This window comes from Encephalitozoon intestinalis, chromosome III (genome assembly GCF_000146465.1).
Source record: "Encephalitozoon intestinalis ATCC 50506 chromosome III, complete sequence".
Taxonomy (NCBI): Eukaryota; Fungi; Microsporidia; family Unikaryonidae; genus Encephalitozoon; species Encephalitozoon intestinalis.
Genome location: NC_014417.1, coordinates 163,048 through 176,423, shown reverse-complemented (window position 1 = coordinate 176,423; position 13,376 = coordinate 163,048). Strand labels below are relative to the sequence as shown.

The 13,376-nt window shown below is 38.8% G+C and overlaps 11 protein-coding genes across 11 annotated transcripts; 6 read left to right on the top strand and 5 right to left on the bottom strand.

Moving 5' to 3' along the window:
- Positions 1-431: 431 nt before the first annotated feature.
- Eint_031530 (uncharacterized protein) lies at positions 432-866 on the bottom strand (the record flags this gene model as incomplete). Its single annotated transcript, XM_003072609.1, has 1 exon — positions 432-866. One exon carries the CDS (start codon positions 864-866, stop codon positions 432-434), a length of 435 nt encoding a protein of 144 aa, XP_003072655.1.
- Positions 867-1,257: 391 nt separating this feature from the next.
- Positions 1,258-1,710, bottom strand: Eint_031520 (transcription initiation factor IIF auxiliary subunit; the record flags this gene model as incomplete). Its single annotated transcript, XM_003072608.1, has 1 exon — positions 1,258-1,710. The coding sequence occupies one exon, from the start codon at positions 1,708-1,710 to the stop codon at positions 1,258-1,260; it is 453 nt and encodes a 150-aa protein (XP_003072654.1).
- Positions 1,711-1,732: 22 nt separating this feature from the next.
- Positions 1,733-3,085, bottom strand: Eint_031510 (ankyrin repeat-containing protein; the record flags this gene model as incomplete). Its single annotated transcript, XM_003072607.1, has 1 exon — positions 1,733-3,085. The coding sequence occupies one exon, from the start codon at positions 3,083-3,085 to the stop codon at positions 1,733-1,735; it is 1,353 nt and encodes a 450-aa protein (XP_003072653.1).
- Positions 3,086-3,159: 74 nt separating this feature from the next.
- On the top strand, positions 3,160-3,801 carry Eint_031500 (uncharacterized protein; the record flags this gene model as incomplete). Its single annotated transcript, XM_003072606.1, has 1 exon — positions 3,160-3,801. The coding sequence occupies one exon, from the start codon at positions 3,160-3,162 to the stop codon at positions 3,799-3,801; it is 642 nt and encodes a 213-aa protein (XP_003072652.1).
- Positions 3,802-3,864: 63 nt separating this feature from the next.
- Positions 3,865-4,344, bottom strand: Eint_031490 (Ca2+-binding protein; the record flags this gene model as incomplete). Its single annotated transcript, XM_003072605.1, has 1 exon — positions 3,865-4,344. The coding sequence occupies one exon, from the start codon at positions 4,342-4,344 to the stop codon at positions 3,865-3,867; it is 480 nt and encodes a 159-aa protein (XP_003072651.1).
- A 100-nt stretch (positions 4,345-4,444) lies between these two features.
- Positions 4,445-4,984, bottom strand: Eint_031480 (RAS-related cell division protein 42-like protein; the record flags this gene model as incomplete). The annotated part of the gene is made up of 1 exon (XM_003072604.1): positions 4,445-4,984. The coding sequence occupies one exon, from the start codon at positions 4,982-4,984 to the stop codon at positions 4,445-4,447; it is 540 nt and encodes a 179-aa protein (XP_003072650.1).
- A 377-nt stretch (positions 4,985-5,361) lies between these two features.
- Eint_031470 (leucine zipper domain-containing protein) lies at positions 5,362-6,030 on the top strand (the record flags this gene model as incomplete). Its single annotated transcript, XM_003072603.1, has 1 exon — positions 5,362-6,030. One exon carries the CDS (start codon positions 5,362-5,364, stop codon positions 6,028-6,030), a length of 669 nt encoding a protein of 222 aa, XP_003072649.1.
- Positions 6,031-6,149: 119 nt separating this feature from the next.
- Positions 6,150-7,142, top strand: Eint_031460 (uncharacterized protein; the record flags this gene model as incomplete). The annotated part of the gene is made up of 1 exon (XM_003072602.1): positions 6,150-7,142. One exon carries the CDS (start codon positions 6,150-6,152, stop codon positions 7,140-7,142), a length of 993 nt encoding a protein of 330 aa, XP_003072648.1.
- Positions 7,143-7,723: 581 nt separating this feature from the next.
- Eint_031450 (Mot1 helicase-like protein) lies at positions 7,724-11,497 on the top strand (the record flags this gene model as incomplete). Its single annotated transcript, XM_003072601.1, has 1 exon — positions 7,724-11,497. The coding sequence occupies one exon, from the start codon at positions 7,724-7,726 to the stop codon at positions 11,495-11,497; it is 3,774 nt and encodes a 1,257-aa protein (XP_003072647.1).
- A 146-nt stretch (positions 11,498-11,643) lies between these two features.
- On the top strand, positions 11,644-12,753 carry Eint_031440 (WD40 domain-containing protein; the record flags this gene model as incomplete). Its single annotated transcript, XM_003072600.1, has 1 exon — positions 11,644-12,753. The coding sequence occupies one exon, from the start codon at positions 11,644-11,646 to the stop codon at positions 12,751-12,753; it is 1,110 nt and encodes a 369-aa protein (XP_003072646.1).
- Positions 12,754-12,941: 188 nt separating this feature from the next.
- Eint_031430 (CCAAT-binding factor subunit B) lies at positions 12,942-13,304 on the top strand (the record flags this gene model as incomplete). Its single annotated transcript, XM_003072599.1, has 1 exon — positions 12,942-13,304. One exon carries the CDS (start codon positions 12,942-12,944, stop codon positions 13,302-13,304), a length of 363 nt encoding a protein of 120 aa, XP_003072645.1.
- Between the last annotated feature and the right edge of the window lie 72 nt (positions 13,305-13,376).

Here is a 13,376-nt window from a genome sequence, read left to right as displayed (position 1 = left end):
AGTGTCGTTTTTCCCCCGCATGGGCCTCCAGTCAGGCACACACGGAAAAGACGTCCCCCCGACATCAGCTTTTCGTTGAGTTTCGAGGACTCAGGACCATTCACTCCATTTTGGTCTTTCTCTGCTTCTTTTCTCATACTCTATGAAAGCCCTTGCCTATGTCATTGTTGTTTTAAGCCAAAAATCAGTTGTATTTTATATAATGAAATTGGCCATAAAGAGGCCCCTATCTTAATATAAACTTCCATTCAAGCAGTCGCAACCTTGGGTCGCTTCGGGAAGTCTGAAATGTAGTATGCTGATGCATTTTTATTCCAGTCTCTTCTCTTCCAAGTCTTAGAAAGTTAAGAGTAAGCAGGCCGAAGCTTTTTCCGGAAAGATAAAGAAAGGATAATAGTGTTTAAGAATAAAAATAAGCTAAGATGTTTAATTCATTTCTTCTGCTTATCGTTGTTGGCAAGATCTTTAAATCCCTCCTTCATATTCTTTGCGACTTCTTTTGTTTTATCCCATGCTTCGCTTCCCTTTTCCTTAATATTATCGTATACCTCGTTCTTGTCCTTATTGTCTACCTTATCCTTGACGTTTTCTGCTGCATTCCTTGTCTTGTCTTTAGTCTCCTGAACAGTTTCTTTTGTTTTATCTTTAGCCTCATTAACGCTACCTTTTGTTTTATCCTTGGCCTCGCAGGCTTTATTTTTCTCGCAACAAGCCTCGCACTGGGAGTTTGTGGAGTGGTTGCAGTCTTTCTTTGAAGTTTCACCCATTGAAGACTCAAGCCGCTTTACTTTTATACTTTTAGAAAACTTTCTGATTGGCTGAAGTAACTTCTCATATGATGTCTTAAAGAGAATCTGATTTACCATCGTAATCTAAGCATTGATGGAAAAATGACAGGAAGCCTAATTCCTTTGTGATCCTTTTTTTTGGAAAGTAACTGTTGATTTCTATAGGACTACACTGAGAACTCTAATTCCTTATGAAGTTAAATGATTCAATACGAGTTCAGTGCCATTCTGGAATTGAATTTTCTATACTGAGCGGCAAGTATTAGAAAAATATTGTTGACATTTGGATGCTTTCTAGAACCGTGTTATTTGGGGAATTTTAGCTAGGTATCTGAGATCTGGGATTAACTTTCAAGTAGTTTAATAATACAAATTTCCTACAAAATCTCTCATTTATTAGTATTGCAAATACAACTCTTGCCAAATATATTTCTGCATCCTAAGCCATTTGTCTGTTCTGGCGATTTCTTCATTCATTAATTTCTTTAAACTTTTCAAGCATTCCCAAAATACTTGTTTCTATCCTCTCATATTCTTCCTCTTCCTCATCCAAGGGAGTATCCGGGCTACTTTCGCCTTTGAATACAATCTCATCGACTCTTTCGCTTATTACCACATCGGAGTCTCCATGGAGTTGTAGAAAATGGCTAGTCATTATTTTTTCTCCGTTAAACAAAAAAATCTTAATTTGAATGCTAAACTCTCCCCATCCTCTTTCTACAACTTCGAATGGATATTCTGCATTCACCAACCTATTGCTAAATGAGTCATGCAATTTGAATTCAACCCTTTTTACTATTTCTGGGGATGCCTTAACATAGGCCTTCCATTCGTGGGTGAGTTCTGGGATTACTCTTTCCTCCTCTGGAATCATTCTTGCTTCGTTTCCAATAACAACTCTGCAGCTCCCATATCCCTCCATTCAGGGTTTCGAATACATTGTCTTATTGAATGTTCTTCAAGAATATTTGTAATGACTGGCGAGGCGAATAGCTATCTCTCCTTGTGTCCTTAACACCTTGAACCTTTTGAATCAAATCTTCTGTGTAATCAATCTTATGCGGCAAGTTCAACAATGATGTTATTGTGAATCTATTTTTTTTGACGATGGTGTGGTTACAATTATACTTGATCCTATCAATTATTGATAGATGATGTCTGAATTCGACTGAATCTCCCAGAGTTTGGAACAAGGCCTCTGGGAGTTCTAGATCTACCTCTTTAATATCAAAGACTTTTCCTTGGCTAATTAAAATATCCTCTGTGCTGATTCCTTCCCTGTTTACCATGTTCATATTTCCCCCGAGCCTGATGAGCAACTCCAGACATCGGAAGTGCTGCATCATTGCGCAGTAATGCATTGGTGTATTTCCCTGACGATCCCTAGAGTTTATGTAGCTTCCTAACGCCACAAGTGCAACGAGCCCCTCGAAATTTCCATTTATCGAGCTTATATGAAGGGGAGAGATTCCATTGAACTCCTGATGCACCGATGTTTGGTACCTGCTTAAGAACATAATCCATTCTATGTTATCTTGAGCTAGATAGCATATCTTACTGACTCTAGACAGCTCTGGATTTCTGTTGAGTACTCTTCTGGCTTCCTCCATGTCGTTTTCCATGCACAGAAAATCTATTAGGAAGATAGGTTTTTCATCTGTCTCGGTAATCTTGAATCCTCTAAATGAATTCAACAGTAAATACTGCTTCATTGAGACAAAATTAAAAGGTTGTTTAGATTCCAAAGATTTTCCACTAAACGATGCAATCATTTGTGGAGTAAGACCATTCCAGCATAGAGAGTAGCTTGGAGAGAACTTTAGGAAAACAGACAATATGTTATGATGCATTGCACAGGCGAGGTGGAAGTAGGTTGGAAACATCGGGCTTCCAAAAATCGAGGAGTTGATGTTGTTAGGGAAACCATTGCTAAGCATTGAGTAAACAAGCTCGGGCTTATTTTTGATCATTCCGAGAAGAAATACGATATTTACATTCTTGAAATAGTACCGTCTAGATTCGAAGTTGAACTTGAATGGACGTTCATCAATAAGAGCCATCTTAACGAGGTGGAGCTTGTACCCAGCTGCAATGGTTCCTCTTGATGCTTTTAACAATGATTTGGAAGGCATGTCTGGCGGTACATCACCAATCACTCCCGCACTCCGATACATCTGATATATGGAATGCAACTTTATCAGCATTGTTCTTTGGCCATTCCAATTTGTGTCATCAACGATGAATTCACTGTATCCTTGTCTTTTTTTTCTCATGATTGCAGACTTTTCTAACTTCATCTTCACTGTTAAAAAAACAAACTAAAATTTATTGTACAAGTTTCTTTATTAAACCCTTCCGGCCAGAAGAGCCCATGGAATATAAGATGCAGAAAGACCAGGAGCTCTTAACCTTAATAGATAACATCGAAAAGAGCTATGATCCATCATCCCAAAACTATAAGTTCAAATATGTGTTCTACAACAAGGTTGATGGGCCGTTCGCACGTCCTTTGGACTTTCCAGAGACTCTATGGAACATTTCCCTGACAAGTGATCCAACTATGATGCCTGTACTATTGAAAGGAGATGAAATCGAGCATAGGAAGTCTCTCCAGATGGATGCATGTAGAAGAATTAATGACTCGTATGACTTCCTGCGGAAAAAAATAGGTGGACTAAGAATGAGGTCAGAGAAGCTTAAGTCAAAAATAGATGGATGCCTGCAAATATACAGAAAGATCTTTGGTGGAGTTTATAACCGCCTCAAAAAAGAAGAGGGAAAGTGTACTCTCTTAGACCGCATATATAGGACGTATCTACCTTTGGAGAAAAAAGAAAAGCTTGCTGTCATACAGAACAAAGGAGAGGTGATTGATTTTTTGGAGGATTTAAGGGGAATGGGGGAGAAGATCCTAAGAGACGTGGACAACGCACTACAGGAACGACAGAAGCAGACGGTCATACTGAATGAGCTAGACAAGGTTCAGGAGACCTTCCCTCGAAATCCTTGGTGATAAAGTAAATTGATTTATTTTCAATCTCTTTCTTTATGGACGGAAATTACAAGAGAAAAATGTTTATTCAGTGATGATTTCTCCGTACTTTATTTTTGTTGCCAGGCTTCTGCAATCCACCCTTCCGTTTTCTGCACAACCCCTTAGGAGCAAGTCAACATCTTCCCTTGCCATTTGGTCTCCCTTTTCTGTAAGCCATGTCCTTAGCAGCTTTTCATCGATTGTCCCATCCCCATTGTCATCAAACTCCTTTAAAGCATTAAAGATGTTCTTTTCTGTATCAGTGCAGCTAAGCCTTTCTCCTATCATTGTCAGAAATAACATATATGTCATGCTGTCTCCTCCCTCGGCCATCATCTCATCAATTTCCTCGCTTGAAAAAGGTGCTCCTATTGACTCCAGAAAGCTCTCTAGATCCGCTCTATCAACAAATGTGTCACTGTTAACATCCATGAAGTTAAAAGCCTCTCTAAGTTCAACTATCTGGTTCTTTGTGAGCATGTGGAATATATTTGAGCTTTGTCTTCTTTGTCTTCTTCTCATCCCTGAAAGGGCTAATTCCAGGGATATTTCAGCACATCGGAAAGCATATGTTGTGTTTTCTAGAGTACTATAAAAATATTTATTTGGACACTTACCACATCTATCCACACTTACAGCAGAACCAGATCGATCGAAACTTGCTTTTACGAGGCTTCAATGCTGCCTCTAGAGCTACATCAAAGACCCTTTTTACATTTATTAGCTCTATGGAAGAGCATTCCATGAATCCATATAGTTTGTACTCCTTGCTTAACTTTATCGGAAGGTTTCGGTCTACAATGTTCCCGTCGATTATATCACACTTGGTACCACACAAGATCATCGGGACATCGTACTCAGCAAGCTCTTCTATCCATCTCCTGGTATTGTGAAACGAGAGGATGTTATTAACAGCGTAACATACCAGAAAAACATCTGTTTCCTGAAAAGACAAGCTCCTCAGTTTGTTGTATTCTTCGCTTCCAGCTGTATCCCACAGCGTCATGTTGTACTTTTTATCTCCAGTACTAACAACCTTGCTGTAGTTGTTGAAAAGAGTCGGGATATAACCTTCTGGATTCCTACCTGTTATAAATGTGCTTATTAACCAGCTTTTCCCCACCGATGGATCTCCCACAAGAACACATTTGATCGTTTCCATTATGTTGTTTGTTTAAGATTATAATTTTTGTTTTAAATGGATGATTTTGACACGACTCAATCATAAAACCGTGGGTGAGAAGCAGATTGGAGGCTTGAACTCTCCTATTTTCCACAAACTCCTTCCATGTCATACTTTCAGACATCTCCCTAGGGGTGGGAAATACTAATTTATCATGAATAGGGGGATTGATTATTTTGGTCCCAGAATAGGCAAGTCTTTGAAATTCCAGAATTCAGGTTCTTTTCCATCACAGAAAGGAAGAGATCCTTTTGCTTTCAACCTGAACCTTATGGCAAAAGACAAATTAAGCAATTAATTGGCTGAAGTAATTAAAATTAAAGCATTTCAGTCCATCACCCGCTTATATGGAATAGATGAGAGAGATTGACCATTTCATGGAAAGCAGAGAAAAGAATATCAATTATGAAAACGAGTATCCAAAAAGTACACATGGGATATACGATTCCAAGCCCATTATTGATGGAAATCAGCCTTACATACATCCGTACTACTTCTTTGGGCCAAGTTTTTTGGAGAATAGGATTCCAATTCATCAGGAAAAATATAGGTATATCGCCGAGCAGGAAAACCAATTCTGCCATCCAATGGACATCTTTGAGTCTTCTATAAGGCAGTCTGATCAGGAAAGGATAAAAAGCATATGGAAAAAAGAAAGAAATCGGATTGCAGCCAAAAGATGGAGGGACAAGAGAATAGCTCATCTAAGGGAACTTGAAAGAAAGGAAGGTATAATGATATGTGAGATATCTGAGCTGAAGGAGGCTATATACGATTATGACAATATCCTGGAGAACATTCTCCAGTACATTCAAGAATGCCTGAACATGGAGGAAAGACATGAGAATCTCGTCTTTTTGCTGAATCGTCTTTGCAACCTCAAAAAGTTCAGCACCCCAAAACCGGTCTATCTTCGTGATATTAGCCATTTATTTCCAAAGAATCTAAGCGTAACAAACGAGAGGATAGACAAGGTAACAGAAGCAATACGCTGTTCTCTCAGCAAGCTTCTCGGAAAAGATTAAAGAAAGCCTCCCCATAAATTCTAGTAATTAAAGACATATAAGCGCATACCTACTTTGATTTTTGTTGTTTCGGGTCGATTAAATTCTATGATATGTAAACCAATTTGTTGGTGCCCTAAATGAGCCAAGAAGAAAATAACGAGAAGTTAAGCCATGCAGCCGAGAAAAAAGAAAGTAAAGACTCCAAGAATAATAGAGTCCCCAAGTACGAAAGTGAGTCTTTTTTTGATGACTCTGAAAATGTGGCCTATTCAAGCCAATATAGAATTGCTGGGGAGTACAGGCCTGTAAGGCAGGTGATAATAATAGAAAGACAGCCCACTCTTGGAGATGTTTTACAGAAAATGGCAGTAATAGCCGTGTATGCACTTGTCATCCAAACATTCTTTGCTGTCTGGAAGGGGATCAACAAGAAGAGCCATGATTTCTGTGTTTTTTTCATCCTTCTGTTGTTTCCCCCTGGTTTTTTTCTTTACATTCAGTCCTACTTTCTTCCCCTCTGCTGGCTAGGATTCTCCGGCTTTATACTTTTCAACACGGTTAGAGTATTGAAGGGATCTCTTGGAAAAGATGTGATGAGGGACATTTACGGCGTGTTTAAAACGTTGTTCATCATTTCAAATTTAGGAATCCTTCTGGGGCAATCCCTTACCTTCATATTTTTCTATCTGAACCCGAAGAACCTTGGATATTCTCTTTCCATTTTGCTGTTCTTCCTGTATTTCGGGCTTCTAAGCAGAGAGGTTATTTTCTTTTTAAGCGAGACTGTGGCCATTTCCACAGGGTTTTATAGCAAAGAAGGGGTACCTGGAAAAGGAAATAATAACTCTCTCTGCATGATTTGCACAAAATCATTTAATGGCAGTGAAAAGATACATACATTAGTATGCACCCATTCTTTCCATGAAGACTGCATTAAGGGATGGTGCCTCCTTGGAAAAAAACCCTTCTGCCCATATTGTAAAAAGAAGGTCGAAAGTTCCTCCTTGCCCCCTGAGCTGTGGCATAAGGCAGAAGTATGGTTCTATCCATTAATTAATACTCTGAGAAGTTTTATTGTACTTACTCTGGTTCTAACAGCAATCATTCTATATAAGATAAAATACCAGTAAATGCTTTTATTTTTCGTCACAAAACCTTCCCTTTACTTTTATTTTTCCTCCCTCAATCTCCATGTTTGCATCCTTCACCTTTCTTCCTCCATAAGTTTGCGAGAAGGATATAGACCGTGACCTATACTCTCTTCTATTTTCATTCTCATGTTCTTTCTCATCGCCATAGCTTATTGAGTATCCATTCTCCAACTTTTTGAATTGAATTTTATCTTTGTCTATGTCATCCCAAAATGGATATTCAATATCAAAATCGTGTTTAACAACCTCTTTCTTTGCCATTTTCAACAAAAGAAATTACTTTATTTTATGTTTTGAAATTACCAGTTATTTTTTGAATCGGATGAAAATGCTCCAATTGCTTCGGGCTAAGATTCTAAAGGTATTTGGCAGGATATTGTACATTGATCTTGGTGTGGTTTCCCAAGGTGAAAAGGAATCTACCTAATAAGTCACAAGGACGATTATTGTCTTAAGCAAAGGAATAAATGGATTTCATGACCATTGAAGAATGCAGACTATCTAGTTTATGCTGTAGCGTGAAAATATAAATACAAAGCATTTCATTAACCCCAGGAAGTATGAATAGGTTGGAAAAGTTCTTCACAACACTGAACACAGCCCAGTCAAAAGTTCTGAAGGAATATACTACGGATGAGCTGGTTTCTCAAATAAAAGAGTATGTTGATTTCACTCCTTATATTCTTAAGCAAACATACAGGCTCTTGTGTGGGCAGGGGAGTGAGGATAGAAAAAATGGGGCCCGGATTCTCAAGTCTCTGATGTTCCAGTTTAAGCTTGTGACTAATTTCAAGATTGAGTACAAGAAAGGCACTAGCATATATTTGGGATCGACAGGAGAGCAATTCAATGTACAAGCACCATCTGTCCAGGAGCAGAAGAGAATGATTAAGAAGATAGCAAAGCTGGAGCATGTGGAGACAAACTTCCTGAGCGACATCGACTTCAAGGCAGGAAGCGGGGAAACCATCAAAAGACAGAAGGTGGAAGAGAAACCGATTGAAAATGTGTTTGACTTTTTTGAACAAATAAGTGATAATCTACTGAGTTATGAGTGGTATAAGAGACATGGAGCATTTCTTGCATTTGCAGCAATGTTTTCGGAAATAGACAAAAGAGAAGGAGAAATTCAAATAAGAATTGACTCTAAGCTCTTTTCAAAGATATATGAAATTCTTGTCACAGATAAATTCAATGACTTTGTGGAAGATAGAACTGTAGCACCGGTAAGAGATGCAGCTGCATATCTTCTGTCATATATATATCCTTTAATAGGGCCAAATGACATAATAGAGCAACTGCTTAGATTTTTGGACAATGAAGACTGGCAAGTCCAGTTTTCGGGACTTATAGCACTTGGATATTTGAAGGAGTTTGTTGAAGACAAGAATGGGCTTTGCAAGAAGCTTGTATCCCTTCTAAGTAGCCCGGACGAAGACATAAAGCTGCTCAGTGCAGAGCTTCTCTGCCACTTCTCAATAATAGACGGAATTGATACAGTCCTTGACAAGTGCTGGCAAAACATTGAATCGGAAGAGGTTATTTCGGTCTCAAAAACATCCAATCTTTCTCTCCTGACCAAGATATATCGGGAAAATCCAGAGTTCTCCATTCCTCCAGAAAGGCTGAAAGATATATTCCCGTGTTTTACTTCTCCGGTTCCTGAGGTCAGGACCAGTATTTTGAATATGGTAGAAAATCTCTCTGAAGAGTCGATCGACTTCCTTGTGGCAGAAGTGGTTCTAATAGAGGAAAAGGAAGAGATAAGAAAGTTAGCAATTAAGATTCTCAAGAAACGCAAGGACCTTCCAAGAAACTTGATTATTCATTTCATGAACGTCATTGGGGGAAGTCTGTATGAGCCTTACAGAGAAGACGATTTTGTTTCCTACGAAGACCTCTATTTCACAAAGAGTGGGATAAATGTAATAGGAAAGGATGAGATACTAAAGAACAGATGTCTTCTATTTGAATGCATTATGAAGAATGAATTTCCAGATTTGCAGACTGGCAATGAGACTATGATAGACAGAACTTTTCTTGCATTATATAGGTCTGCCCAGGAACTTCATAAAGGTGGGACTCCGATGTCTGGAAGTATAGAAGAGTTAGGAGATTACTTTGGCAAATGCAAGGATCTCAGAATGGCACCTCAGAAAGAGTTTAAGAAAAAACTTAGTAACCCCGAGATCCATTCAATCCATCCAATGGTGGATCCTTTATATATAGACTATGTTAGGATGATAGCATCTATTGAATTTCCTAGTCTTTGCAATGCACCAGCCCTATTTGAAGTTGAGACCTGCATCCAGTTCCTGGATCTGTTCTCTAAAATGATAGTGGAGTACTATGATGCAAAGAAGATTTCTGTCGACAATTTTCTCCAGGTTGCATATGAAAGATTGTCTTCAGGAAGGAACGGGTTTCTTCGGTTCTTTGAGGGGTTTGATGGTAGATTTCTTGATCATCCCTTCTTTTTGCAGGTTGGAAGCCTGGAAAACAGACTGGACTTCTTCTCAAAAACTGTTCATATATACACAAAAGCCTCGCAGATTCAAAAGATAGCGTTTATATTTGATGATGCACTTCAGGAGAGAAATATCACAGTAATCAATGGATTTATGAAATCTCTGGAGTTCAATGAGAAGTTTGTGAGGAAGGCACTTGAAAATCTAGATGTTGAGCTTCTTGATGCTGTCTTGATGAACGGGGATCATTCTTTCAATCCTTTGTTTGTCAGGCCACTTCTTAAAAACATCTCAAGTGATGTAAATCGGAAGACATCCTCAAGACTATTTTCAAAGATTATTCCAACTCTTGGGTTTAGAACAAACGAGAAGATATCTAAGGATCTACTTGAGGTGATTGAAAATGAGAAAAAATCCCTTGACTCGCTACTTGATGTAAGGAAGATCCCAGAGTATCATATAAAATGCCCAATACTAGTCAAACTTAGAGACTACCAGATAGAGGGGGTAAGATGGTTGAATTTTCTCCATTCATTCAGTCTCAACGGAATTCTTGCGGATGACATGGGTCTGGGAAAGACCTTGCAGGTGTTGACTTTCCTTTGCTCCGAGATTTATAAGACAAAGAAGAAGATCTTAGTAATCTGTCCTTCAAGCCTTACTGGGCATTGGAAAGCCGAAGTTAAGAAGTTTTTCCCCTTCGTAACTGCAGAGATTTACAGGAGAGAAAACCGAGGAGAATATGGAATCTTGATATCTTCCTATGAAACATTTAGGAATGACTATTTAAGCTTTATTGAGAAGGATTGGTTTTACGTTGTAGTTGATGAAGGGCATGTTCTTAGGAACAAACACACAATTCTATACTCAAGAATGAATATGATAAAGTGCTCTCGAAAGATAGTTCTGACAGGAACTCCAGTGCATAACAGTGTAGAGGATCTGGTATCCCTTTTCAACTTCCTAATGCCCAATTACATTGGTTCCGAAAAAGAGTATGGGTCGTTGAATGTAAAGATGTCTGATACTGAAATAGAAAAAACTCAGGAAAAACTTAACCTTCTTCACAAAAAAGTTCTTCCATTTATTCTCCGCAGATTGAAGATCGATGTACTGAAAGACCTTCCTCCAAAGATAATTCGTGACATAATTGTTGACCTTGGGCCTGCCCAGGAAAAGCTATATCGTGAGATTAATGAAAGAGGGGGCAAGGAGAAACTTGAAGATGTAGACCTGGAGTATGGAAAGATAGACCAGAAGAACGTCGGGTTCAAAAGGACAAGAGATCTTTTGCTTGCGGTTTCCCATATGAGCCACTTCAAGGATTCTAGTGAAGTGTCTTGTAAGGTCAAAGCACTTGAAGATATAATTTCCCTTTGCGGAGGAGAAGATTTAAGAAGCAAAATACTTATTTTTTTTCAGTTCAAATCCAGCATAGATTTTGTTATAAAGGACATCATGGAGAAGTATAAATTCAAGTACTCAAGACTAGACGGATCCGTACCTAGCTCGACTAGAGCTAAGATTGCTGAGGAGTTCAACACGGGTACAACCCAGATATTGTTTCTCACCACGCAAGTCGGAGGGTTAGGTCTTAACCTTACTGGAGCAGATACTGTTGTGATGTATGAGCACGATTGGAACCCCTTTAATGATCTCCAAGCCATGGATAGAGCTCACAGAATAGGTCAGAAAAGAACTGTGAATGTTTTTAGACTCATAGCTAAAAACACCTTAGAGGAAAAGGTTATGAACCTCCAGTCGTTTAAAATGTTTGTTGCAAACAGCCTAGTCTCCCAGCAAAACGCGGATATAGAAACGATGGATACTAAGGATCTGCTGGAAAGATTCCAAGTTCTAGGATAGTCTGGAGCTTCTATTAGATTCTGTGTTTGAAACTACTGGACTTGATAAATTATCTCTTTCATTATGCTAAAGCATCTTGATTTCTATTTGATCAAATAACACACCAAAAATTATCTGAGAGAGGAAGTCTTCATAAACAAACATAGATGGACAGATTCCTAATAAACAAAAAGGAAACTACTTCCAGATATGCACAAAGAAACTTCTATGATCTTGGAACTAAAGAGGAAATGTATGAGGCAAGGTTTGCCTGTTCCATGGGCGAAATTCCGTATTTAAGTACTGTTGGAAGCCAAAACCTTGGGCCAAGAATAATCATTCAGCCATATAGACAATTGAAGGTTAAATCCCTTCCCGACGACTTCTATAGCAGTCTAATTGACTGGTCAGGAGAAAATGTATTTTTCACTGCAGACAACTGTTTGTTTGTTCACAACTTCTTTTCCTCGAAGACATTGCAGATTTGTAATCTTAGCAGTCTTGGAATAACATCTGTGAAATATAACCCAACCACTAGCACTGTTGCCCTTGGGACTTCTATCGGTGTCATGTTGAATGTTGATATAGCCTCTCTAAAGATAACCAGGTATTCATTCCACAGATCAAGAATAGGTGTAATCGAGTCGGAAAATGCAAACATTATAACTGGAAGCAGAGATAGAAAAATAAAGATAACAGATCTTCGCTCGGAGAAGGCTGTGGCAACCATTCTACACCATCGTCAGGAGGTCTGTGGATTAAGCATAAGCAAGGACCTTAGGTTTCTTGCATCCGGCGGGAACGACAATAGACTTTATATTTATGATTACAGGAACTTATCCCATCCTCTTAAACAATGTTCCAGCCACAAGGCCGCAGTGAAGGCCATAAGTTGGTCCCCTCTTTCCCCAAACCTGTTGGTGTCTGGTGGAGGAACTGCAGACAAAACAATCAAGCTATGGGACATGAATCTCGTAAACTCGAGTAGATCAAGCTCGTGTTTGATAAGATCTGTAGACTATGGCTCTCAAATTTGTAATCTAAGATGGTTGAAGTCCAACAAGATCCTGAGTACACACGGATACTCAAAAGATGACATCAGACTGTCACAGATGTCCTCTTTCAAGGTAGAAAGATACTTCTTGGGGCATAAGAACAGAGTGATCCACTTTTCCTGTTCCGACGATGAAAAGTACTTTGTATCTGGATCTTCTGATTCTAACATAAACTTTTGGGAGTTGGATGGGGAGAGGGATGATGAAATAAAGATTAGATAAGACGAACCTTATTACAAACCTTACTGGACTAGAAATCCCAAAGTTATTTTGAGCTTTGCATATATTGTTGATGAGTAGAGATGCCATCTCGAACGATCCCAACTCACCATGCAATTGGTGGAAGAAACAAACATCCTGAAACAAGTCAGGAGGAAGATTTACAAAAGTTTTGACGGAATAGATGTTGTATGCAGCACAGAGACATTATGGACCAGGGCCCAAACACCCGATACGGTGACATCAGCTTTGAAGACGAGCAACTAAGAGATGTAGGATATCCAGATAAAAGCAACTACGGTGCTTATGACTATTCTTTTCCGTTCAGCGATCAACCTTTTCAGCCTCTTTATGTCAATGCCAAGCAGCTCAACTGGATTAAGAAAAGAAAGTCAAGAAGAGACATCCTAGATACACTTATGATAACAAACAAGAGAAACTATTTGCATGAAAGTAGACATAAACATGCTATGAAAAGGCTGAGAGCTCCCTCAGGTAGGTTCTTGACAAAGGAAGAGACAGAAGAGTTGAACAGAAAAAACAACATCAACTAAAAGGATGTAGTAGAGTCTTACATTAAAGGATGGAACCAAATTAAGCTTTGTAAAAGTGTCTCTTGTTTCTTC